This window comes from Aotus nancymaae, unplaced genomic scaffold (genome assembly GCF_030222135.1).
Source record: "Aotus nancymaae isolate 86718 unplaced genomic scaffold, 86718_ANA_hifiasm-v0.15.2.pri h1tg000095l, whole genome shotgun sequence".
NCBI classification, from domain to species: Eukaryota; Metazoa; Chordata; class Mammalia; order Primates; family Aotidae; genus Aotus; species Aotus nancymaae.
The window spans coordinates 2357155-2381477 of NW_026988510.1; the positions used below are offsets into that span (position 1 = coordinate 2357155).

General features: G+C 49.9%; 1 protein-coding gene across 6 annotated transcripts in view; it reads left to right on the top strand.

The window, feature by feature from the left end:
- The first annotated feature begins 5852 nt into the window (after window positions 1-5852).
- Window positions 5853-24323, top strand: part of KLHDC4 (kelch domain containing 4) — a 60783-nt gene continuing 42312 nt past the window's right edge. For 2 of the 6 annotated variants that reach the window (XM_064369963.1, XM_064369962.1), the window contains exons 1-5: window positions 5853-6012; window positions 8996-9087; window positions 13094-13172; window positions 14268-14366; window positions 20642-20778. In XM_064369963.1, coding sequence (XP_064226033.1) covers window positions 5914-6012; window positions 8996-9087; window positions 13094-13172; window positions 14268-14366; window positions 20642-20778 — 506 coding nt within the window. In that variant the 5' untranslated portion in view covers window positions 5853-5913. Of the gene's footprint in view, window positions 6013-8995; window positions 9088-13091; window positions 13173-14267; window positions 14367-20641; window positions 20779-24323 lie in introns of those variants that run through there. The other 4 variants (XM_064369964.1, XM_064369967.1, XM_064369965.1 and 1 more) reach the window with 4 other exon arrangements.

A 24323-nucleotide genomic window follows, 5' to 3' on the forward strand; every position in this document is an offset into this window, starting at 1 on the left:
GGAGTGACCTTGTCAGACCCAACTAAATTACATTTGAGAGACAAGAGGCGAAGAAAAGCACTCGGGACACAAAGCCCCCGGCCAGGAGTCTATAGCAAGCCAGTTGCCAAGATGTCCCGCTGCCAGCCTAAGACCAGTTTCGCCCAGTACTGCTGACACGCTGTGCCGTGGCTCCATGACTAATTCTACCTACCACCCTCACGCACCAACCAACTCCCAGAAACTTTGCCAGTGCCAATGAGCCAATGAGTTTTATTTTGAAACGTTATGTAACATTTCTCTCTCTCTCTTTTTTGAGACTGAGTCTTGCTCTGTCATCCAGGTCCAGGCTGGAGTGCAGTGGTGCAATCTTGCCTCACTGTAACCTCCGTCTCCTGAGTTCAAGCCATTCTTGTGCCTCTGCCTCCCAAGTAGCTGGGATTACAGGTGTGAGCCACCACACCCAGCTAATTTTTGTATTTTGTATTTTCTGTTGTTGTTGTGTGAGACGGAGTCTTGTTCTGTCACCCGACTGGAGGGTAGTGGCGCGATCCTGGTTCACTATAACCTCTGCCTCCCATGTTCAAGCAATTCTCCTGTCTCAGCCTCTTGAGCAGCTGGGACCACAGACCCAATCACCATGCCAAGCTTTTTTAAATTTTTTTTGAGTCAGAGTCTCACTCTTTTGCCCAGGCTGGAGTGCAATGGCATGATCTTGGCTCACTGCAACCTCTGCCTCCCAGGTTGAAGCGATTCTCCTGCCTCAGCGTCCTGAGTAGCTGGGATTACAGGCGTGCACCATGATGCCCGGCTAATTTTTGTATTTTTAGTAGAGATGGGGTTTCACCATGTTGGCTAGGCTGGTCTCAAACTCCTCACCTTAGATGACCCACCCTCCTCAGCCTCCTAAAGTGCTGGGATTACAGGTGTGGGCCACCATGCCCGGCCACATTTCTCTTTTTAGTTTTATTTTTGAGATGGAGTCTCACTCTGTTGCCCAGGCTGGAGTGCAGTAGCACAATCTTGGCTCACTGCAACCTCTGCCTCCCAGGTTCAAGGGATTCTCCTGCCTCAGCCTCTCAAGTAGCTGGGATTACAGGTGTGCATCACCACAGCCAGCTAATTTCGGTATTTTTAGTAGAGATGGGGTTTCATCATGTTGGCCAGGCTAGTCTCTAACTCCTGCCCTCAAATGATCGTCTCACCTTGGCCTCTCAAAGTGTTGGGAATAACAGGCGTGGGCCACCTTGACCAGCTACATTTCTCTTTTTAATAAAATCCCCAACTCGCTCTTTGTTCTTTGGACATACTGAAGTTCACCCCAGCCTGTGTATGCCCCACAATGTAATTCTGTGATTCCCATACAAAATGTTTTGTTTATCGATCCCTCTATATTTTTATTTGACCTTGACATGTTTTGTTTAGAGATCCATCTCTATTTTAATTTGACCTCGACAGTGTTAACACATAATAAATTCTACACCTTGATTAATTTATTGTTTTAATTAGAAGAACATCACATATTGCTTTGTGCTATGAAATTGGAAAATTGGCCAGGTTCGGTGGCTCACACCTGTAATCCCAGCATTTTAGGAGGCTGATGCGGGTGCGTCATCTAGGTTCAGGAGTTTGAGACCAGCCTGGCCAACAAGGTGAAACCCAGTGTCTACTAAAAATTAAAAAAATGAGTCGGGTGTGGTGGCGGGCACCTGTAATCACAGCTACTCAGGAGGCTGAGGCAGGAGAGTCTCTTGAACCTGTGATGTGGAGGTGCCAGTGAGCCAAGATCGCACCATTGCACTCCAGCCTGGGCAATAGAGTGAGACTCCATCTCAAAACACACACAAAAAAGAAACTGCAAAACCTTGAAGAAGGTGATCCCTTTACCCTACGCAGGGACACACGTCTCCAGTTTGGAACGTCAAGGCTGACAAATTCCATACTTGTTTCTCCTCATCCCTTGAGGCTTCTCCTGAGTGGGGGCCCTTCTCAGAGGCCAGGAGCCAACTGTAGATGCCTTTTGCTTCTCAGCACCCACCTGCCTCAGCCTGGCCACGTGTGCACACTTGAAACATATACAGTTTATTGTATATAAGCAACACATGGATAAATTCCTAATTATAGTTGGAAATCTTATTCTTCTCTCTGGAATGGATTCAAAGAAGTAGAAAAAAATTCAGTAAGGCTGGGCGCAGTGGCTCATGCCTGTAATCCTAGGTGAGTGAATCACCTGAGGTCAGGAGTTTGAGACCAGCCTGGCCAAATGGTGAAATCCCATCTCTACTAAAAATACAAAAATTAGCCGGGTGTGGTGGCGGGTGCCTGTAATCCCAGCTGCTTGGGAGGCTGAGGTTGAGAATCGCTTGTACCTGGGAGGCGGAGGTTGCAGTGAGCCGAGATCATGCCATTGCATTCCAGCCTGGTGATGGAGTGAGACTCCATTTCAAAAAAGAAACCCAACTTTGTATTTTGCTGTTTTACTTTCCTAAGCTTTATTATTATTTCACTTGATTTTCCCAAGAATCCTGGGTAGTAGGTGAACTAGTTCAACATTCCCAGTTTTCCAGATGAGAAACGTACAAAGAGCCATGTAATCCATACCACATTTGGCAAAGCCTTCCAATCACATTGATTACTTGCGGTGAGGGTAATTAGAAGTTAGCATATTTTCCTAAAACGTAGTCCAGTATTAATAATTTTTCTCTTCTGCACTTTCACTTGAAGGCAGCAGAGGGCGCCTGATCACACAAGAGATACTCTCTGCAAGTTATTGATAAAGGAATGCATTAGTTTCAAAACTGTGAATTTTAAAACAGAGCCCTGTACTTAACCTTTTGACTATTTTAGGATCCGATCTCATTTTAGATGTTCCATTCCCTGTCTTTCTCAGGAATGAGAATTTCAATCTCACGTAAATCACCATGATACCTATAATCTAAGAGCCTTCTAATTTAGCTATGAGCTTCTTTCAGATTATAAAAGCATTAAACCCGGGTCCACGAGATCCTCCTAAATCTTCAGTAGGTCGTATGCACTCCCTCTCGCTGTCCTGAAGTGGGCACCGTTGTAATGTATTGCACATAGATGTACTGTGAATGAAGAGCCATTTTGCTTCGAGTGAGTTGCTTCAGGGTTACCCAGTATTTTTGGAAAAGTATTAAAGGATTAGATATGTTCTTAAAGTCATAGCAGCCTAGAGGGGACAGAGCTATTTCCCCAGGGCAATAGTGAGGATTTAGCCTTTTGCAGCTCATCATAGAAGATAATCATGCCTAGATACTGAGGCTGAGTTTCTGTGAAATCCTCCAGCTCCTTTTTGCTCAGCTTCTAACTGGTTCTTGTTTTTTCCCATCATCACACAGGTGTCCTACAAGCAATGCTGGAGACCATCGTGACCGTCGGCCACTGCTACCTTCTCTTCTCATTATTTCCCCAAATTTCATTTTTCTTCTTAAAGAACTGGGTTTATGAGGCCAGGTGCGGTGACTTACACCTGTAGTCCCACTACTTTGGAAGGCTGAGGCAGGCAGATCACCTGAGGTCAGAATTTCGAAACCAGCCTGACCAACGTGGAGAAACCCATGTCTACTTAAAAAAAAAAAAAAAAAAAAATTAGCTGGGCGTGGTGGCAGGCACCTATAATCCCAGCTACTTGGGAGGCTGAGGCAGGAGAATCACTTGAACCTGGGAGGCGGAGGTTGCAGTGAGCCAAGATCGTGACACTGTACTCCAGCCTGGGCAACAGAGCAAGACTCCCTCTCAAAAAATAAATAAATAAAATAAAAAGAATTAGGTTTATGGACAAGGCTTTGAGTTGGTTAGAAAATCATTCCTCCTTGGCTGCTCAGTGACTAGTCATTGATTGGATCTAAGATAACTTCTTTTTTTTTTTTGAGATGGAGTCTCACTGTCACCCAGGCTGGAGTGCAGTGGCGCAATCTCAGCTCCCTGCAACTCTGTCTCCCAGGCTCAAGCGATTCTCCTGACTCAGCCTCCAGAGTAGCTGGGATTACAGGCATAAGCCACCACGCGTGGCTAATTTTGTATTTTTAGTAGAGACAGGTTTTTATCATGTTAGTCAGGCTGGTCTTAAACTCCTGACCTCAGGTGATTCACCTGCCTCAGCCTCCCAAAGTGCTGGGATTACAGGCATGAGCCCCCCGAGCCCAGCCAATCTAAGGTAACTTAAAGGCTGAGTCACACACAAAGTAATAAACTAGATTATTTTCTGATTTATGCTTTCCCTTTGCCAAATTTTGGCTTGTCTTTGTCCTTAATTTGCCTTATTCCTTGATTACAAGTCCAAAGATGACATCTTCCAAGTAGTGATGAGCATTTGTACTCCGCTCTTTCAAATCATAACACTCCCTGCTCTGCAGATGAGTTTGCCATTTCTTATGTAATTTGAGGCAAATCCTCGAGTACAGTTTCCTAGCAGACACTTGGATCTTACCCATCTTTATTTCTCAGGCTCCACAAATTGAGGACCCTTGCAGGATGCTATCATTAGCTCTAGCCTACCAATGAGGCCACAAACGTTCTCCATACTAGGACATTTGAGGACATGTCCTTAGTACCTAACAGCATCTGGCACTTTTTTTTTTTTTTTTTTTTTTGAGATGGAGTTTCACTCTTGGCGTCCAGGCTGGAGTGCAATGGCGCCATCTGGGCTCACTGCAACCTCAGCCTCCAGGGTTCAAGCAATTCTCCTGCCTCAGCTTCCTGAGTAGGTAGAATTACTCGCACCTGCCACCACTCCCAGCTATTTTTTTTCTATTTTTAGTAGAGACGGGGTTTCACTATGTTGTTGGCCAGGCTGGCCTCGAACTCCTGATCTCGTGATCCGCCTGCCTCCACCTCCCAAAGTGCTGGGATTGCAGGTGTGACTCACCAAGCCCGGCCATTATCTGGCACATTTTAAATGGGATGGTGGAAGGGACTGTCTTATTTAGGGTCTGCAAACCCTTGTAACTGTATGAAATTTTTATCTAGGGAGTGAGGCCCCAGCATTCATTTGATTGGTTCACGCGGAAAAAAATGCGGCTAATACTTAGGCAATTCTACACAGGGATAAGCAATGTGCCTTTAGGGCACACGTGCATCCTGGGAGAACTCAGAAAATGAGCCGGCCGTGGTGGGCACCTGTGGTCCCAGCTACTCGGGAGGCTGAGGCACAAGAATCGCTTGGGCCCGGGAGGCGGAGGTTGCAGTGATCCGAGATCGCGCCACTGCACTCCAGACTGGCGACAGAGCTAGACCTTGTTCCAAAAAATAAAAATAAAACTCAGAGGGCGCGTCTCCTGGGACACGGGGACTGGCTAGGTGGGGGCACAGGGCGTGAGAATGGCGAGCATGTCCCAGGTTTGTCAAGCCCGGGTTGCCATCTTTTTGTTTCTGTGTTTTGAAACAGGATCTCGCTCTGTCGCCCAGGCTGGGGTGCAGTGGCGCAATCATAGCTCATTGCAGCCTGGAATCCCTTGAATGAAGCGATCGTCCCGCCTCAACCTCTGGAGGAACTAGGACCACAGGCGCGCGCCACCACGCCCGGCTATTCTCTTCTTTTGTAGAGTTGTGGGGGGCGGGTCTCGAACTTCTGGATTCAAGCGATCCGCCCGCCAGGGCCTCCCAAAGGGCCAGGGTTACAGGGATGAGCCACTGCGCCCAGCCCAGGGCGGGTCATCTTCTCTCGGACCTTATGCGGAGCCCGAGGCCCCCGAGCCCGCTGCCAAAGACCAAGCTCCAAGACCGAACCTAGTGAAAAACCCAGCCGTGCCTCCACCCGGAAGCGACTCGGACTCGGGACCGGAAGTGACGCCCTTTCTGTGCGCCGAGCCCAGAAACGGCCGGGCTCCGCCCCACGAATACCTGTTTCCGGGCGGAGAGCGCGCGCCGTTTCTTCCTCTGGTGTTTCGGCGCGGCCTCGGGTCTGGCAAGATGGGCAAGAAGGGTAAGAAGGAGAAGAAGGGCCGCGGCGCGGAGAAAACAGCCGCCAAGATGGAGAAGAAGGTGTCCAAGCGCTCGCGGAAGGAGGAGGTGAGCGGGACAGATGGGACCTAGCGGCCCGACGCCGCGGCCGTGCAGCCTCGGCCGAGCCCCTGCGCCCCCCGGGGTTGTGCGTCCTCGTGTGCGCTGTGGGAGCCTCGCCGGCCCCGCGGGACAGCGCTGCCGTAGGAACTGCCCCGGTGCCGCGTCCGGTCGGCTGCACGGGGCCCGCCCCTTCCCGAGTCTCCACGTGTGTCCGGCCGCTTCTCGAAGAACGACGGAGCTTCCCCTTTAACGCGCTTGCTTTTTTTCATATGGTGTCTCGGGCGTTTTTCTGCGTTTCCTCCCCGTTCTCCCTCCCTTTAAAGGGCGGCTGGATGGTGGGAAGAGGCAGGGTTTTGGCGTAGGACAACCTGGGGTTGAGTCTGGCGGCTGCCTCTGCAAGATGTCTGGTCTGGGAATAAGACTCTTAACTTTCCTGAACCTCACTCCTCATCTTTTAAAAGAGGACGAATAATCACAGCAATCCTGAGGAGTGAGCAGCAGATGGGCTTAAGTAAGTGAAGAAGGCCCTGGAGCCGCAGGGTGTCTCATAGTAGCTGATGGCGGCCACCACTATTGTCTCCCTCCTTCTGGTCCTCAGCCCAGCGTCTGCGGGAGGGCCCTGAACTTGGGGTTGAGGGTTCTTCGGCTACTGCTCATGGGTTTCCTAACCGGGGGCAGTTTTCATGGCCAGTGTTTATTGCTTGCTGTGTGCCAGGCACAGTGCTACCTGGGCTTGAAACCTCACAACCAGGTGAATTCCGCAGCACTGGTGTTCCCATTTGACAGGAAGTCAGAACAGCAGGTGAACCAAGAAGTAGTAGGAACTGGGATGTGAGCAGATGTCTCGAATCCAGAGCTCTTGACCACATTCCTTTGTCCCTTTTCTTCCTAAATCGTTGATCTCTCCATGTACTCATCGCTCAGATAATGGAGTGGGACTTTTCCCTCGTTCTCCTCTTAGCTCTGACATTCTTGTTTTTTTGTTTTTTTTTTTTAAAAACAGTCGTGCTCTGTCGCCCAGGCTGGAATGCAGTGGCATGACCTGCTAGTTAGGGCCGAGGCACAGGAAGTCAGTCAGTTTCCCTGTGTGGCATCTTCAGAATGGTGCTTGGCAAAAAGCAAGCACTCAGTAACCAGCCAGTACCTGTCATTTTAACTCATTTTCATGTGTCCTTCTGGTGTCCAGTATGTAGGTGATTGTAACTATAGATTTCCGTGAGAGAGAGTGCGTGTCAGGTCTGGGGATTTTTATGTTATCTTAATGAATCCTCAAAACAAACCTTTAAAATAACTGGTCATCTGATTAGGCTAGGTCCACGGAGAATCATCGCTCTCTCTTAAATTCAGCTGTCTGCAATGCAACCTAATCACGAGAGTGGTAATCCCATTATTTGACAGTCCTGGGAATTACTGGGGGAAGGGGGATCTTGGGAACAGCTTGGAATTCTGCTCTCAGAGACTCCTGTATCGGATCACCTGGCTGGCACCTGCACTTGGTCCTGGCTCTGCCTGCCTCTCCGGCGTCTCCCTGGGCTCCCTCCAGCTATCGTGCTTTTATTTTAGTGTCTCAAACATGCCAAGTTCTCTCTGTGGTCTTGTACCCCAACCACACTCCTGTGGTCTTCTCAGCGTTCAGCTTAATGGCACCGTGGAGAGGCTGTCACCGACTAGGCCACCGGCGTCACCCAGATCCTATCACCTTGCTCTTTCTCAGTCACCCAGTGGTGCTGAGGTTCACTCAGGTTTAAAGACTGCTGCCTTACAGTAGCAATGGCAAAGCTTTCTCAGTTCATAGACGTTAGTATTTGAACTGTTGAACCTTGTTGAGCAAAAAAAAGCAAGTTGAAAGAATGCGGTGTGTTACCATTTAGTAGCTATTTATTTATTTATTTTGAGAGGGAGTCTCACTCTTGTTGCCCAGGCTGGAGTACAATGGCGTGATCTCGGCTCACCACAGCCTCTGCCTCCAGGGTTCAAGCAGTTCTCCTGCCTCAGCCTCCTGAGTAGCTGGGATTACAGGTGCCTGCCACCACACCCGGCTAATTTTTTGTATTTTTAGTAGAGACAGGGTTTCGCCATGTTGGCCAGGCTGGTCTCAAACTCCTAACCTCGTGATCCACCCGCCTTGGCCTCCCGTAGTGCTGGGATTACAGGTGTGAGCCACCGCGCCTGGCCCATTTAGTGAGATTTAAAACTGTAAAACAGCAGTACGTGTTGCTTAGGGACCCACATGTGTAATGGCAGTGTAAAAAGCTTGAGACTAATAAGCACCGAGTTGCAGGTAGTGGTTACTTTGGGGGATGTGTGGGTGCCACACACGGGTAACACTATTCCTTACCCTGAGAACGGTGCACAGGAGTGTTTTGGATAAAGTTCTGTACCTTACATGTTTTAAATATCGCATATATAGACTTCTAAGCAGGGTGCCCTGCTGTGAGAGCTTCTGACTGGGCAGGATTGACATTCACCCTGAGACTGAGGGGTGGGCTGAAGGAAACACGGATGGGATGAGGCAGCTGTTGAGGCTGAGGGAAGGTGGTGTGTGTTCATTGAATGAACGGAGAGGAAGCCAGCGTAGCTCGGGGAGTGAGGGCTGGGTGGGAGGTGGGGTTGGAGAGGTGGGTGTGCGGGAGGGAAGTGATCTGCAGGATCACCGGGCCTGGGTTGTGAGAGGCGCTGAGGGTGCCTGCACTGAAGTAGCGAGGGGCTTGTCTAAGTGGAAGGTCCTGCAGGCGGAGCGTTAAGGGTGTGGAATGAGATGGTATTTGGAGCACACGTTTATGCTTCTAAGCAAACCGCCTTTGAGGTCCAGCTCTGGTGACTTTGGAGTATGTCGAACTCTGCATTTCAAACTCAGGCGCAGTGTGTTCCAGTTCACAGACGTGACCGAGCCCAGTCCAGTCGCACTGACTGGAGGAAAGCTGAGCAGGCTGTGGCTCCGTGGCACGTCCAGGGAACAAGTCTCACGTGTGCCTACTTGGTTTCCTAGGAAGACCTGGAGGCGCTCATAGCCCATTTCCAGACTCTCGATGCCAAGAAGACTCAGGTTGTGGAAACTCCGTGCTCCCCGCCCTCACCAAGGTGAGCAGGTCGCGTTTTTTCCGTTGTGTGTCTGTTTCTTTTTCTTCTATAAATTGAAAAACTACTTTATATAGCACCATGTTTCATCTATGACCAGGCACTTGAGACTTTTTCATTATTAAAACCTGTGCTCGGTCCCTTTCTTCGGAAGAACTGGAATGCAGCTGTTCAGCTTTATTGTCCTGCAGAAACCACGGGGCGGGGACTCTAGCACAGCTGCTCGTATTGAAAGGTCTGAAGGGTCATGATGTGTGGATGAAAGCATTGCCCCAGTGAGCTTTTCTTTAGTTCTTTTTTTTTTTTGAGATGAAGTTTCCCTCTTGTTGCCCAGGCTAGAGTGCAGTGGCAGGATGTCGGCTCACTGCAGTCTCCGCCTCGCAGGTTCAAGTGATTGTCCTGCCTCAGCCTCCCAAGTAGCTGAGACTGATTACAGGCATGCGCCTCCATGCCCAGCTAATTTTGTATATTTAGTAGAGACAGAGTTTCTCCACGTTGTTCAGGCTGGTCTTGAACTTGTGACCTCAGGTGATCCGCTTGCCTTGGCCTCCTGAAGTGCTGGCATTTTAGGTGTGAGCCACTGTGCCTGGCTTCTTTGGTTCTTAAGGTATTTTAAAAGAGCATATTGTAGGCAGAAAGCTGAAAATCACCATGGCTTTTTGCTGTGTTTGTAATGCTTTTAAATTCTCATGTGAAAAGTTTGTTAAACATAAATTGTGTATAAGCCATTTTAAATGAATTTGAAAATTATGTACAAACATTCCAAGCCTGTAGGATTTCAAACACATGTGGGATGAGCTGGAATGAGAAGTGGTTTGCTTTATTTCCCTCAGTAGGAGATGAACCTTGCAGGATCTACCCTCTGAATAAAGCTGCTGCAGACCCAAGTGGAAGCTGGTGTTCAGCCCTTCTGGAGTGGGGGTCGTGATTGTGGTGCCTTTGCCTTGACAAGTTGCACTCACCTGCCTCTGAGGCAGGGTTATCACCTGCGCAGAGGTGGGAGGAGCGTGGTGATCAGTCCCTGAGCAGAGTGAGTCCTGTTGGGGCCACTCCCAAAGGCAGATGTCCTTCCTGGTTTCACTTTAATGTCCATTAGGATTTGAGTTTTATTTTTCCCTTTCTTTTTTGAGATGGAGTCTTGCTCTGTCACCCAGATCGGAGTGCAGTGGGATGGGGCGATGTTGGCTCACTGCAGCCTCTGCCTCCCAGGTTTAAGTGATTCTCCTGTCTCCGCCTCCTGAGTAGCTGGGACTATAGGAGTGCACCACCACACCTGGCTAATTTTTGTATTTTTAGTAGAGACAGGGTTTCGTCATATTGGTCAGACTGGTCTTGAAGTCCTGACCTCAGGCGATCCACCTGCCTGGTCCTCCCAAAATGCTGGGATTACAGGCATGAGCCACCTTGCCTGGCTGTTTTTCCTTTTAGTTTGCATGTTGTCCTCAGTGCCAAATGTAAGTTATGCGTGGTGAATGTACTTTTTTTTTTTTTTTTTTTTGGAGACAGAGTTTCGCTCTTGTTACCCAGACTGGAGTGCAATGGTGCGATCTCAGCTAACTGCAACCTCCGCCTCCTGGGTTTAGGCAATTCTCCTGCCTCAGCCTCCTGAGTAGCTGGGATTACAGGCACGCGCCACCATGCCCAGCTAATTTTTTGTATTTTTTTAGTAGAGACGGGGTTTCAGCATGTTGACCAGGATGGTCTCGATCTCTTGACCTCGTGATCCACCCGCCTCGGCCTCCCAAAGTGCTGGGATTACAGGCGTGAGCCACCGCGCCCGGCGCAAATGTTCATTTTTTTGTTTTGAGATGGAATCTTGCTCTGTTGCTCAGGCTGGAGTGCAGTGGCATGATCTTGGCTCAGTGCAACCTCTGCCTTCTGGGTTCAGGTGATTCTCCTGCCTCAGCCTCACAAGTAGCTGGGATTACAGGCATGCACCACTACACCTGGCTAATATCTGTGTTTTTAGTAGAGATGGCATTTCACCATATTGGCTAGGCTGGTCTCAAACTCCTGACCTCAGGTGATCCACCTGTCTCAGCATCCCAAAGTGTTGGGATTATAGGCATGAGCCACTGTGACCTGCTGTAAATGTGCATTTTCATTTGAGTTGCTTCAACAACTGAAATGAGAAATTATCTTTAAGACTTCTGATGTACCAGCACTCCTGAGGAAAGCCACTTTGGGGATTGGTTTTTTGGGTTTTTTTTGTGTGTAGAGACATTTTTTGTGTTGTCCAGGCTGGTCTCGAGTTCCTGAGCTCAGGTGATCCACCTACCTTGACCTCTCAGAGTGCTGGGATTACAGGTGTGAGTCACTGTGCCTGGCCTTTTAAATTTTTTGGTTTTGGTTCCTTTTTTAGTATTTTAGAATTTTTCCATAAGTAATGTTCCCTACAAGTCAGGTTTCATGTCAGGATATAATTTAAGGTATTGATAGTTCCCTGGGTCAGCTGGAAATGCTTCCTAAAAGGAGGGAGCAGTTACTGAAACAGCTATCAGGAGATTAAGACCTTTTGCTTCGTAACCTTAATAACTTCCAGCTTCCTACCTCTCAATCATATGACCTTAAAATCCTGAGAATGACGAGTTTTTATTTTATTTTTTTGAGATGGAGTCTTGCTCTGTCACCCAGGCTGGAGTGCAGTGGTGCTATCTTGACTCACTGCAATGTCCACCTCGCCAGTTCAAGCGATTCTCCTGCCTCAGCCTCCTGAGTCGCTGGGATTATAGGCATATGCCACTACACCCAGCTAAAATGACCAGTTTTTAAATGTGCATACCCTCAGAACTGGCTCTATGTGACTTACCTGGAAAATGGGGCTTGACACCAGCTGCATCAGTATTTCACCTGCCTGTGTGGCAGAAACACCTGGGCTGGTGCGGCTGCAAGCTGGGTGGGGGCCTCAGCTTGGGCCCTTTGTGGATCGTTTCCCAAGTTGTGTTTGGTACTTTTCTGCAGAAAATCAGTAGGTGTTCAAGTGAAAAAGGATTCAGGGTGAGAGAAATTTGAGAAACACTCTTTATTCTTTTTTTTTTTTTGAGACAGAGTTTTGGTCTTGTTGCCCAGGCTGGAGTGCACTGGCATGATCTTGGCTCACCAAAACCTCCACCTCTAGGGTTCAAGCAATTCTCCTGCCTCAGCCTCCCAGGTAGCTGTGATTGCAGGCATGTGCCACTATGCCCAGCTAATTTTTGTATTTTTAGTAGAGACAGGGTTTCACCGTGTTGGCCAGGATGGTCTCGATCTCTTGACCTCATGATCCTCCTGCCTCGGCCTCCCAAAGTGCAGGGATTAAAAGCGTGAGCCACCGCGCCTGGCCAATACTGAAATTTTTAGAATAGTTTTGAGGTGATTTGAGAGGACAGGCTTTTAAAAGAGGATGGTTTTGAGGGCCAGGTGTGGTGGCTCATGTCTGTAATCTGAGCACTTTGGGAGGCCAAGGTGGGCAGATCATTTGAGGTCAGGAGTTTGAGACTAGCATGGACAACACAGTGAAACCCTAAAAAATACAAAATCTCTACTAAAAAAGTACAAAAATTTAGCTGGGCATTGTGACCTGTAATCCCAGCTACTCAGGAGGCTGAGGCAGGAGAATGGCTTGAATCCAGGAGGTGGAGGTTGCAGTGAGCCGAGATTGTGATGTCACACTCCAGCTTGAGTGACGAGGGAAACTCTATCTCAAAGAAAACAAAGGACAGTTCTGGAACATTTGATACATTGATAGGGAAATCTGGACTTCTTCCTGCCTAGGGACTTTTTTTTTTTTTTTTAAAACAACCAGACACTGTGTCAGCCCAGCTCCAGGGCTGTCCCGGGAGTGTGGCCCTGGGCACTGGTAGAGGGACCAAAATGTTGGCACCTGTGCTGCTTTTCTGGATGCCAGGCTCTCCTTTAAGGAAGTGTAGAGGCACCAGTCTGCGGTGATAGAGGATTCTGTGAGGAAGAGGATGGCGCTCAGGTGGGGATTTGGGGAGACCTGCTGACATGCTGCTTGTATCTCTCATAGGTTAAATGCCTCCCTCTCGGCTCATCCTGAGAAAGATGAATTAATCCTTTTCGGAGGTGAATATTTCAATGGCCAAAAAGTAAAGTATATATTATTTTCTTTTCTTCCCATATTGCATGAGTATCATTTGAGAGAAAGTTAAGGCAGTGACATCAAACACGCTTTGGCCCTTTCACCCACCTCGTACCACGCGCTCGGGCTGTCAGGCCTGATGTGAGATGTCACCAGGACCGTCCAGGCACTGGCGTGACTGTTGATGACATCACTGGTGCTGGGGTCTCCGTTCCTGGGACTTACACTGAGCCCAGCTCTGCCGTCGTTGCTCTTGATGGGCGCAGCCCTTGTTGTGGGTGATTGTTCTGTTCTTCCTCCCAGTGGGTTTCCAGATTTTACACTCAGCTTTCAGGTTGTCTTAAATAGGAAAAGTGCGGATAAATTGTAGGGCTACTTTTTGCTTTTGAGCAGGCCAGAAAGATCTGTGTTTCAGAATTGTGTGTGAAACAGCAAAGCAGGAGCTCACCTTCCCTGCAGCCTGGGATGGCCCCTGGGGGATCGACTGCATTTGTCCATCTTCCTCTCTGAGTGTTTGTGCATTTAGAAACTAGGCTTGGCTGGACGTGGTGGCTTACGCCTGTAATCCCAGCACTTTGGAAGGCCGAGGTGGGCAGATTACCTGAGTTCATGAGTTTGAGACCAGCCTGCCCAATGTGGTGAAACCCAGTCTCTACTAAAAATACAAAAATTAGCCAGGCGTGGTGGCACACACCTGTAATCCCAGGTACTTGGGAGGCTGAGGCAGAGAATCGATTGAATCTGGGAGGCGGAGGTTGCAGTGAGCCAAAATCGACAGACTCCATCTCTAAATAAATAAATAAATAAATAATCAATCAATCAATCAAACAAACTAGGTTTAAATTAGAAGAATGACCAATCCTAATAAGCAAGGGCTTTCAGTACCTTCCAGATTTATGGGCCTGGTGGGCATCCGGTCATTTTCATGGTGTCATCATCCCCGAGGGCCCCAGGGAACCAGCCACATGGCCTCCCTGCGCTGTATGGTTTACATTGCTTTAGGGTGTCAGTTTCCCAGGGAATTGTAATGCTTACGATTGTTCTCACCACTTCCTCGGAAGTGTATCGTTCATGACACTGACACTCCTCTTCCTTCCTGCAGACTTTTTTGTATAATGAGCTCTATGTCTACAATATCAGAAAGGACACCTGGACCAAAGTCGACATCCCCAGTCCACCTCCGAGGCGCTGTGCTCACCAGGTAGTGTCCTCACTGACCCGCAGCCGCCCTCCCTCTCTTCCCGTGTGAGTCTGGTAGACGTGGAGAGTTGATAGGTGACGATGCCGGGTGCGGAGGGACTGGGCCGTGAGATCCCTGGCTCTGCTATTCGCTCCCTTGGATTCCTTACTCGGCTTCTTCACTGTGAGACGAGGCGGGTGAACGCCTGCTCCCCAGGGGCATGAGGATGGTGTGAGATACTCCATGTAAAATACCTGCTGTCGTGCCTGGCGTGTCCCAGCCACTGGCAGAATGCTTGCTTGTCCTACTCCAGGCCCACGGTCTGGACTAGATGGTGAAGATAGAGCTGGGTGTTTGGGAAAGGTATGCATGGTGGAAGGAAAACAGTTGTATCAGCAGAAAACGAATGGTAACGGGGTCACAGAGAAGTTGCACTGACTTAGCATGCCGCTAGCTCGTTCCTTACACAGGAGAGCACTGTCAGAGCCATCACATCCTGCTGGGGAAGGGGCCCCGCCGTCAGATGTTCTGTAAGCTCTGGAAGGTTGGGTACTCTGTCCTTATCCTTGGTTCGACTCTGTTACGGTTGGACTTGCACAAAAAATAGTTTGAGTGCCTGCCTCTCCAGTGTAGAGAAAGATCATCGCATCAGGCGACCACAGCATGATTCACACATTCCTCTGAAATATTTCCTTCCCCCTTTGCTGATTCTGTGCTTAGAACTTGCTAATGAAGTTGGTTCTGTGAGGAGGACCTGCCTGCCTGAGCTTAGTGAACATCCCATGCAGATGCAGGCTTGCAGGCATTTGGGCGGCTTTAAAAAGTAGATTTTTATACTCTTGGATTTTTGTTTTGTTTTTTGAGGCAGAGTCTCACTCTGTCACTCAGACTGGAATGCAGTGGCATTATTTTGGCTCACTGCAACCTCCGTCTCCCAGGTTCAAGCAATTCTCCTGCCTCAGCTCCTGAGTAACTGGGATTACAGGCGCCCACCACCACGCCTGGCTCTTTTTTTTGTATTTTTAGTAGAGATGAGGCTTCACCATGTTGGCCAGGCTGGTCTCAAACTCATGACCTTGAGCGATCTGCCCGCCTCGGCTTCCCAAAGTGCTGAGATTACAGGCATGAGCCACCGGGCCTCTCCTTTCTTACCTATTCTTTTCTGTTCTAATTACTGTTATTAACTACAGTCTTAAACAATTGATGCCATGAAAGCCGTTGTGGTTTTCAGTTGCACCTGACCTGTCATGGTTTGTTTTTAACTGGTTTGTTTTTAAGGGTTTTTCTCTGGGGTGTGATGTTGGTGTGATTGGGAAGTATGGATCTCTGGGTTTTGGTGTGAGATTGCTATGGGGCCTGCAGGCTTGTGACTGGCCATTTGCTTGCTTTTTCTGACCTGAATCTTGTAATCAATCGTATTGGATGACTGGGATTGTATTAGGTCACTAAGGTGCCTTCTACATTTGAATCTTTATTTTTTTGAGACAGAGTCCTGCTTTGTCTCCCAGGCTGGAGTGCAGTGGTTCTGTCTTGGCTCACTGCAACCTCCGCCTCTGGGTTCAAGTAATTCTCCTGCCTCAGGCTTCTGAGTAGCTGGCATTACAGGCACACACCACCACGTCCGGCTACTTTTTGTATTTTTTAGTAGAGAAGGGATTTCACCATGTTGGCCAGGCTGGTCTCGAACTCCTGGCTTCAAGTGATCCACCTACCACAGCCTTTGAGAATGTTGGGATTACAGGCGTGAGCCACTGTGCCTGGCCTGTATTAGTTTTTTGTACATTTGATTTTGATACCTTTGTGATTTTTCTGGAAGTTAAATTACATGTACATTAGACTGTAATATTCTATAGGGGAATGAAAATCTCTTTCTGTCTTGCTATGTTCTCTCTCATTTTGAGTAGTTTTTGTTGCCCTTCTTCAAGATTAGTGGATGTGCTGTGAACTAAGGAAGTTTTAATTTTATATGTGGTATTGTTTTCAGCTCTAGAAGTTGTTTGGTTCTCGATTATAGTTTCTACTTAGTATGTTCACATCTTCCTTTGAATCTTTGAACACGTTTATAATTGTTTACTGCCCTTGTCTTATTCTCTCATCTCTCATTTCTGGTTCTGTTTCTGTCCACTGATTTTTCTCCTATTATTACTTTATATTTTCCTGTTAGTACTGTGTGGTTAGATGCAGGACTTTGTGGATGCTGCCTGTTGAGTATCTGGATTGTTTTATTTTTTATTTTCTTTATTTTTATTTATTTGTTTATTTATTTTGAGACAGAGTTTCGCTCTTGTTGCCCAGGCTGAAGTGCAATGTCACCATCTTGGCTCACTGTGACCTCTACCTCCCGGGTTCAAGTGATTCTCCTGCTTCAGCCTTCTGAGTAACTGAGATTACAGGCATGCACCATCACGCTCAGCTAATTTTGTGTCTTTAGTAGAGACGGGGTTTCTCCACGTTGGTCAGACTGGTTTCGAACTCCCGACCTCAGGTGATCCACCCATCTCGGCCTCCCAAAGTGCTAGGATTACAGGTGTGAGCCACTGTCCCGATGTTTTATTTTATTTATATTTTGAGACTGAGTCTTACTCTGTCACCCGGGCTGGAGTGCAGTGGTGGGATCTTGGCTTACCGTAATCTTAGCCTCCCGAGTAGCTGGGATTATAGGCGTGCACCACCACACGGCTAATTTTGTATTTTTTTTAGTAGACGGGGTTTCACCATGTTCATCGGGCTGGTCTTACACACCTAACCTCAAGTGATCCACCACTTCCCAAAGTGCTGGGATTGCAGGCGTGAGCCACTGCTCCTGGCCTGAGTGTCTGGGTTTTTTCACCTGTCAGACAGTGTTGCATTTTGTCCTGGCAGGTGATTCAGGTCCTTGCAGATCATCTTGATCCCTTTTTTTTTCCTTTTCCCACCTCCTCCCGACTCTCATCTTGATCTTTTTGTTGCTGTCTCTAGGGCTAGCTCAGCACTCACGGTGGCCTGCGGTCTCTGCTGAGTGCCTTGTGTGATCAGCAATGTCTTTCCACCCTGTCCGGTTGGAACTTGCCTCTTTCCAAGCCCTGTGTAAGCTCAGATAGTTCTCATGCTTTTGTCTTCACAGTGGTGGTTCCTGGGTCTCACCTTGCCAAGGTGCAGCTTAGTGTACGGACTCCAAGGGACGCTTCCGTGCAGATTTCTAGGGCTCTGTCTCTCATAGCTTCGTCTCTCCAAAACTCTGCCCTGCCACTTCCAGCTGCCTCTGTGTCCCTGAACTCTAGCCCTTGTCTCCTCAGCTACCCAAGACTGTGTGCTCTGCCTGGGCCCCCTGTGCCAGCACCAGGGAGGAAGCTGTCTGCAGGTGCTGGAGTCAGGAGTCAGGGCTCTCTGGTGTGTTTCAGGTGCTGGAGTCAGGGCTCAGGGCTCCCTGGCATGTTTCAGGCTCTGGAGTCGGGGCTCAGGGCTCCCTGGTGTGTTTCAGGCTCTGGAGTCGGGGGTCAGGGCTCCCTGGCGTGTTTCAGGCTCTAGAGTCGGGGCTCAGGGCTCCCTGGTGTGTTTCAGGCTCTGGAGTCGGGGGTCAGGGCTCCCTGGCGTGTTTCAGGCTCTGGAGTCGGGGGTCAGGGCTCCCTGGCGTGTTTCAGGCTCTGGAGTCGGGGGTCAGGGCTCCCTGGCGTGTTTCAGGCTCTGGAGTCGGGGCTCAGGGCTCCCTGGCGTGTTTCAGGCTCTGGAGTCGGGGGTCAGGGCTCCCTGGCGTGTTTCAGGCTCTGGAGTCGGGGGTCAGGGCTCCCTGGCGTGTTTCAGGCTCTGGAGTCGGGGGTCAGGGCTCCCTGGCGTGTTTCAGGCTCTGGAGTCGGGGGTCAGGGCTCCCTGGCGTGTTTCAGGCCCTGGAGGCGGGGCTCAGGGCTCCCTGGCGTGTTTCAGGCTCTGGAGTCGGGGCTTAGGGCTCCCTGGCGTGTTTCAGGCTCTGGAGTCGGTCATCATGTCTGCTGTAAAGAGGTAAAATGGTCAGTTTCTATGCATCTGTGTTTCCTGCTCACTGGAGTGTGCGTGTATGTGTTATTTGTATGGTGTTCTTTACCATTGATGTATTATTGTAGGATTATTCTGTGGCATTGAATACTCTTCCATGAGATGATATTTTAAAACTATTGTACCGTGAGGCATGGTTGCGCCACCTAACCTCCTTTCGACTCAAAACATTTGTTGGGTTTGGGTCTTGAGCCAGTCATCATGTCTGCTGTGAAGATGTGAAATGGTCAGTTTCTCCCTTTGGAACTACTGGGCTTTTAGAATGATAGGGAACCTGGCTTGACCCTTTACAGGTCAGTCATCGGAGCTGAGATGACAGATGCAAAGAATGACTGGAAGTGGGTGGGGTGGAGAGGGACACGCCACCCTCTGTGTGCTACTGCCACCTGCATCCTCTGTCTGGCCAAGAAGGAACGGCATCAGTGCAGAGGGGCGGCACTGCGGCCCTTTGTAAGTGCGGACGGGTGGAGCACTGACTGAGAGGTGCCGGGAGGGAGCCTGCTGAGAACCACTGTCAGCCCTGCCCAGGATGCACTTGACTTGGACGGTTGGCACTCTGGTTTGCCAGCCCTCTCTGCACCCTGCGTGGAAGCATTCTTCATCCTGCCAGGTCCTTACTCATCTCGAAACAAGAGAAAATAAAACAGGCTTTTAAGAAAGCGTCTGAAATGCCCACGGCTGAGTTGGGGAATGGGGCTTCACCTGCTGCCGAGGTGCTCGGGTTGCTTCTTCTCTTTTAATTATACCACCGGGGCATTACGGTCACTCGAAGCGGGGCTCTGTGGCCCTGGGCAGCGTGGGCGGCTCGCACCTGTGGAAGTGCGGCACCGAGGGTCCCCCTCCGCTGTGGTTACTAACACGGAATGCTGAGAAGCGTGCTGTTCCCAACTTGGGAAGAGCCGCTTGCTTCCTGGACCCCAGCTGCCTCTTAATTTGCAGGTTTGGAGCACAGATCCTGTGGAGCCCGGTGGTCTCTGCCACTGCTTGCAGCCCTGCAGTCTGTCTAGGCAGCTCTTTCCACAGGGGATGCCTGCTGTCCCCCAAAGACTCTGCTGCCCATAGCCCTTGGGGTCCTGAGGGGAAGTGGGCCACGGAGGGCCTCCTGCAGAGTAACGGGTGGTGTCTGAGACCTCAGGGATGCCCTTGTTTTTGATCAGTGCCTCTGTTCTTTCCTCAGCATACCCTGCTGCTTGAGGACAGCCAGAGTGCCCTCCCACGTGTGGCCCAGAGGGCATTACTCCCACTGCGCTCCCTCACCTTTACTGTGGTGCTGAAGTCTCTAAGAAGCATTAATAATGTGGCATAAGGCTGGGTGCAGTGGCTCGTGTGTAATCCCAGCGCGCTTTGGGAGGCTGAGGCAGGAGGATTGACTAAAGCCAGGAGTTTGAGACCAGCATGGACAATATAGACCCCACCCCTACAGAAAATAAAACACTTAGCTGGGCATGGTGTCGCTTGCCTGTAGTCCCAGCTACTCAGGAGGCTGAGATGGGAGGATCACTTCAATCCAGGAGGTCAAAGCTGAAGTGAATGATGATTACACCACCGCACTCCAGCCTGGGTGACAGAGCAAGATCCAGGAAAAAACATTACATAAACCTTTTTTTTTTTTTTTTTTTTTTTGAGATGAAGTCTCTCTCCATTGCCCAGGCTGCAGTACAGTGGTGTGATCTTGGTTCACTGCTACTTCTGCCTCTCGGGTTCAAGGGATTCTTCTTCCTCAGCTTCCTGAGCAGCTGGGACTGTAGGCACATACCACCTCGCCTGGCTAATTTTTGTATTTTTAGTATTTCACCATCTTGGCCAGGCTGATCTCAAGCTCCTGACCCCCTAATCTCCCACCTCGGCCCTCCAAAGTGCTGGGATTACAGGTGTGAGCCACCGCACCCGGCCCGTGAACACTTCTTTTACATGCACATTGTACTTGTGGAGGGTAGTTGAGTTAGCTCTTAATAGGTAGGAAAGGGATGAACGAGAGTAGGCGGACAGCTTTATTATAGATCCTGAAAAGTAAGGAAGACACTGCTAGGTTGTACCATGCCGTTGCTCACGTTGGAAGTAACGAGCTGTATCCACTTACGGGATATGGCATTGTCCACATTTAAATGGATGTTTATTTTGCAGCCCAGGGACGCAGGAGAGAACAGTGGCTGAGCGTGCGGCCGGTCACTTTGGAGGCCAGCTGAGACAGTCGTGCAGTACTCAAGCACTCACCACTGCCGGTCATCCATGGAGCGGGCCCTGCTGCTGTGTGACTGTGCCCCGACCTGTCTCCTTTCTTTTCACAGGCGGTGATGGTGCCTCAAGGTGGCGGACAGCTGTGGGTCTTTGGAGGGGAGTTTGCCTCTCCCAACGGAGAGCAGTTCTACCACTACAGGGACCTCTGGGTACTGCATTTGGCCACCAAGACCTGGGAACAAGTCAAGTAAGAAGCCGGATGAGAAACTGAGCTCCAGGCATGACTCCTCTGTGCTCGTGTGCTGAGCCCGAGTGCTAGGAGCAGACCTCAGAATACCAGGGCTGGGAGGATCCTGGGCCACGGTCTGGGAGCCCAGTCTCGCTGGGTCCTGGGAGACCACGTTTTCTCTGGACCCTTCACAGAGAATCCTGGCCCAGGAGTGAAGGGTGCCAGCTGCCTGGCTTTGGTGACGGCACTGCCAGGATCAGCTGGGGCAGCCGTGCCTTGGGCTCGTTTTCCGGGTTCCTCCCGTCATCCGCCACCAGCCTCTCGCTGGCCGTGTTCCATCCTCCTCCTGTGGCCTTCATGTACACCCTTGGAGGCAGCTGTAGGTGCCCTGCTTGCTGGAAGGGGAGCTGATCCCCATCGATATGTGTCGTTTACTACAAGCGCGTGCTCTTTCTGTGTGGAGTTGGTGTAGAAACAGTGGAGCTGGCAGAGGCAGGTAGGACATTGATGTTTCTCTTGAGTGAACCCGCTCAGCCTCTGTCGGCTTCCCCTTTGTTAGGAATGTTGCTGCCAGGGTTTCTGATGCACGTTTACCACGGGTGTCTCCCGTCAGGAGCTGCGTGTCTGTCTCCATGTAGAGTCAGACGGTGTGTTTACTTATCAGTTTTTGAAGAGAAGAAGAAGCCTAGTGAAATGCCAGACTGAAGTAGAGTTGTTAGCGTCTCTCTAGGTGTGGCTTGGCCTGATCGCCGTGGCTGCGACCCAGCCTTACAGGCACCATCTCCTGCCACTAAGGTGGCAGAGCAGAAGTCCCTTTCCCAGGAGGTAGGCCGCTGTACACAGGTCTTCTCTGCATCCAGGGCTTCGGCTGGAGGACAGTGGTGCTCGCTGGAGCCCCAGCTTTGTTATGTCACGATGAGCCTTGGGGTGTTGGGGCCTGTTCTGCTGACTCCACTGCTGTGCCTGGCTCGAGGCCGGAGTGTTAAAGAGTCCACGTTGCGCAGAGGGTGCAGGTAGATTCGCTGCACTGGGCCCACGTGCTGGAGGAGGATGTGACTGTAGCCTTACAGCAGGACCCGGAAGGCGCTGAGGGGTGGGGTGGGTTACTGTGTTCCCTGGCTTTTCAGTCCCCTTTCTCCTGCTTGCTTTGGAAAACGTTCGTAATTTTAGTAGGCACAGCAATCAGGAAATGACTTTGATGCTGAAAATGGGTTTGCGTGTGTCTTGAAACTCATGGACTTCAAGTATTTGCACTCAGCAGGCAGTCGTCGTCGTCTCTTGTCTCTTGCTTTTTGTAACTGTTCCTTTCAGACCCCACTTGGGACTGATTTGCTTGTTCACATTTGGCAAATCGTTTTGTGTTTGTGGGTGTGCGTGTGTGTGTGATGAAGTGTTGCTCTGTCACTGAGGCTGGAGTGCTGTGGTGAGATCTCGCCTCACTGCAACCTCTGCCTCCTGGGTTCAAGCAATTCTTCTTCCTCTGCCTCCCGAGTAGCTGGGACTACAGGTACACACCACAAGGCCAGCTATTATTTTTTTGTGTTTTTTACTAGAGATGGGGTTTCACCATATTGGCCAGGCTGATCTTAAACTCCTGACCTTGTGATCCGCCCACTTCAGCCTCCCAAAGTGCTGGGATTACAGGCGTAAGCCACCACGTCCAGCCTGATTAATTTTTGTGAATAGCATTTTAAATAGCATTTCCAAGGGAAATGGGATACACGGTGGGTGCCTGGTCACTTTGGGAGTGGCCCTGGCTCCTCTCTTGGGCAGGCAGCCGCAGGTGGCAGCCCCTACCTTTGTGTGCAGCTCCAGCTGCATCCCACGCTGTTGGCTTGGCCACACGCAGGACATCCAGGCAGCTGCCCAGGGTCAGGATTGTCTGATAAACAGACGTCTTGTTCCTTGAATGCTTGCTTGTAATTAGAACAATTAAAACAGATTTGTTTTAATTACGGGGGAATTATGTCCTTCACTGTCTTCTTTTTGCCAGTATCACCGTTTGTGGAGATATCTGTCTCTGGTGATGATTTCTGGTTCTGCTGGGCCTAAGTAGTCATTAGCAAGGGAGACCTGTGGGGGTGATGAACAGAGACCTGGCAAAGCATTGCTTTGAGATGTTTGCCTTGGCAGCCAGGGTGTGACTGCTGGGTCCGCAGGTCACGCTTGGTCCTGGAGGGGCGTGTGAAGTGTGAGTCTGATGAGACTCAGAACACAGCCTGTTCTGAGTACAGATTTGGAGGTCAGGAAATTGAGTGCATGCTCCTAAATTAATTAATCCTTCCTTCCTTTCTTTCCTCTCCCTTCCTTTCTCTGTCTGTCTCTCGTGCTCTTTTCTTTCCCTTTCTTTCTCTTTCTCTTTTTTTATTTTTGTTATTTATTTAGTAGAGACGGGGTTTCACCATGTTGACCGGCCTAGTCTCGAACTCCTAACCTCAGGTGATCCGACCACCTCGGCCTCCCAAAGTGCTCAGATTTTAGGTTTGAGCCACCATGGCCGGCCTCTTTCTTTTTCTTTCTGGTCTTTCTTGTGTCTCTGTCTCCTTTCTGTCCTTTCTCTCTCTCTCTCTCTCCTCCTTCCTCTCTTTCTCTTTTTGCTCTGTCTCTCTCTCTTTCCTTTTTTCCTTCCTTCAAGAGACAGTTTTACTGTTGCCCTGGCTGGAGTACAGTGGTGTGATCACACCTTAATGCAGCCTCAAACTCCTGGTCTCAAGTGGTCTTCCTGCCTCAGCCTCCCAGATAGCTGGGATTACAGGTGTTGCACCACTGCGCTGTACTAAATTTTTTTTTTAAGGGATGGAGTCTTGCTCTGTCCCCCAGGATGGAGTGCAGTGGCACGATCTTGGGTCACTGCAACCTCTGCCTCCCGGGTTCAAGCAGTTCTCCTGCCTCAGTCTCCCAAGTGGCTGGGATTACAGGCACATGCCACCACGCCCATCTAATTTTTGTTAGTAGAGATGGGGTTTCACCATGTTGGCCAGGCTGGTCTTGAACTCCTGACCTCGTGATCTGCCTGCCTCTGCCTCCCAAAGTGCTGAGATTGCAGTTGTGAGCCACTGTGTCTGGCTTAAAAATTTTTTTCTTTTTTTAGAGATGGAGTCTTGTTATGTTGCTCAGGCTGGTCTTGAACTCTTAGCCTCAAGTGATTCTTCCACTTCAACCTTCTGAGTAGCTGGGATTATAGGTGTGAGCCTCTGTGCCGGGCTGAGCAGCTTAATTTCTGTATGTCTGCTTCACGTGTCTGTGATTGGGAGACGCCTTACCTTGAGCCTTGCTCGGTTCTGAAGGCCCTGATGAGACTCAGAGTGGTAACAAATGGTCTGCAGGAGATGATGTTGGGCAGCAGATGTCTGGGTCCCTTTCCACGTTCTCTCCCACCGTGTAGTCAGCTCAGGGTGCTGAGCGCTTGCCCTCATTAACACCAGGTGCCTTGACTGTCCTCATGGCCTCAGCCTGCCCTCTTCCACCCTGTCCCGCTGTTGTCTTGAAGACCTTCAATGTGAGTGACCCTCTTCTATTGTGTACCAGCTCCAAGCACATCTTAGCTCTAAGGTTTCCTGAGC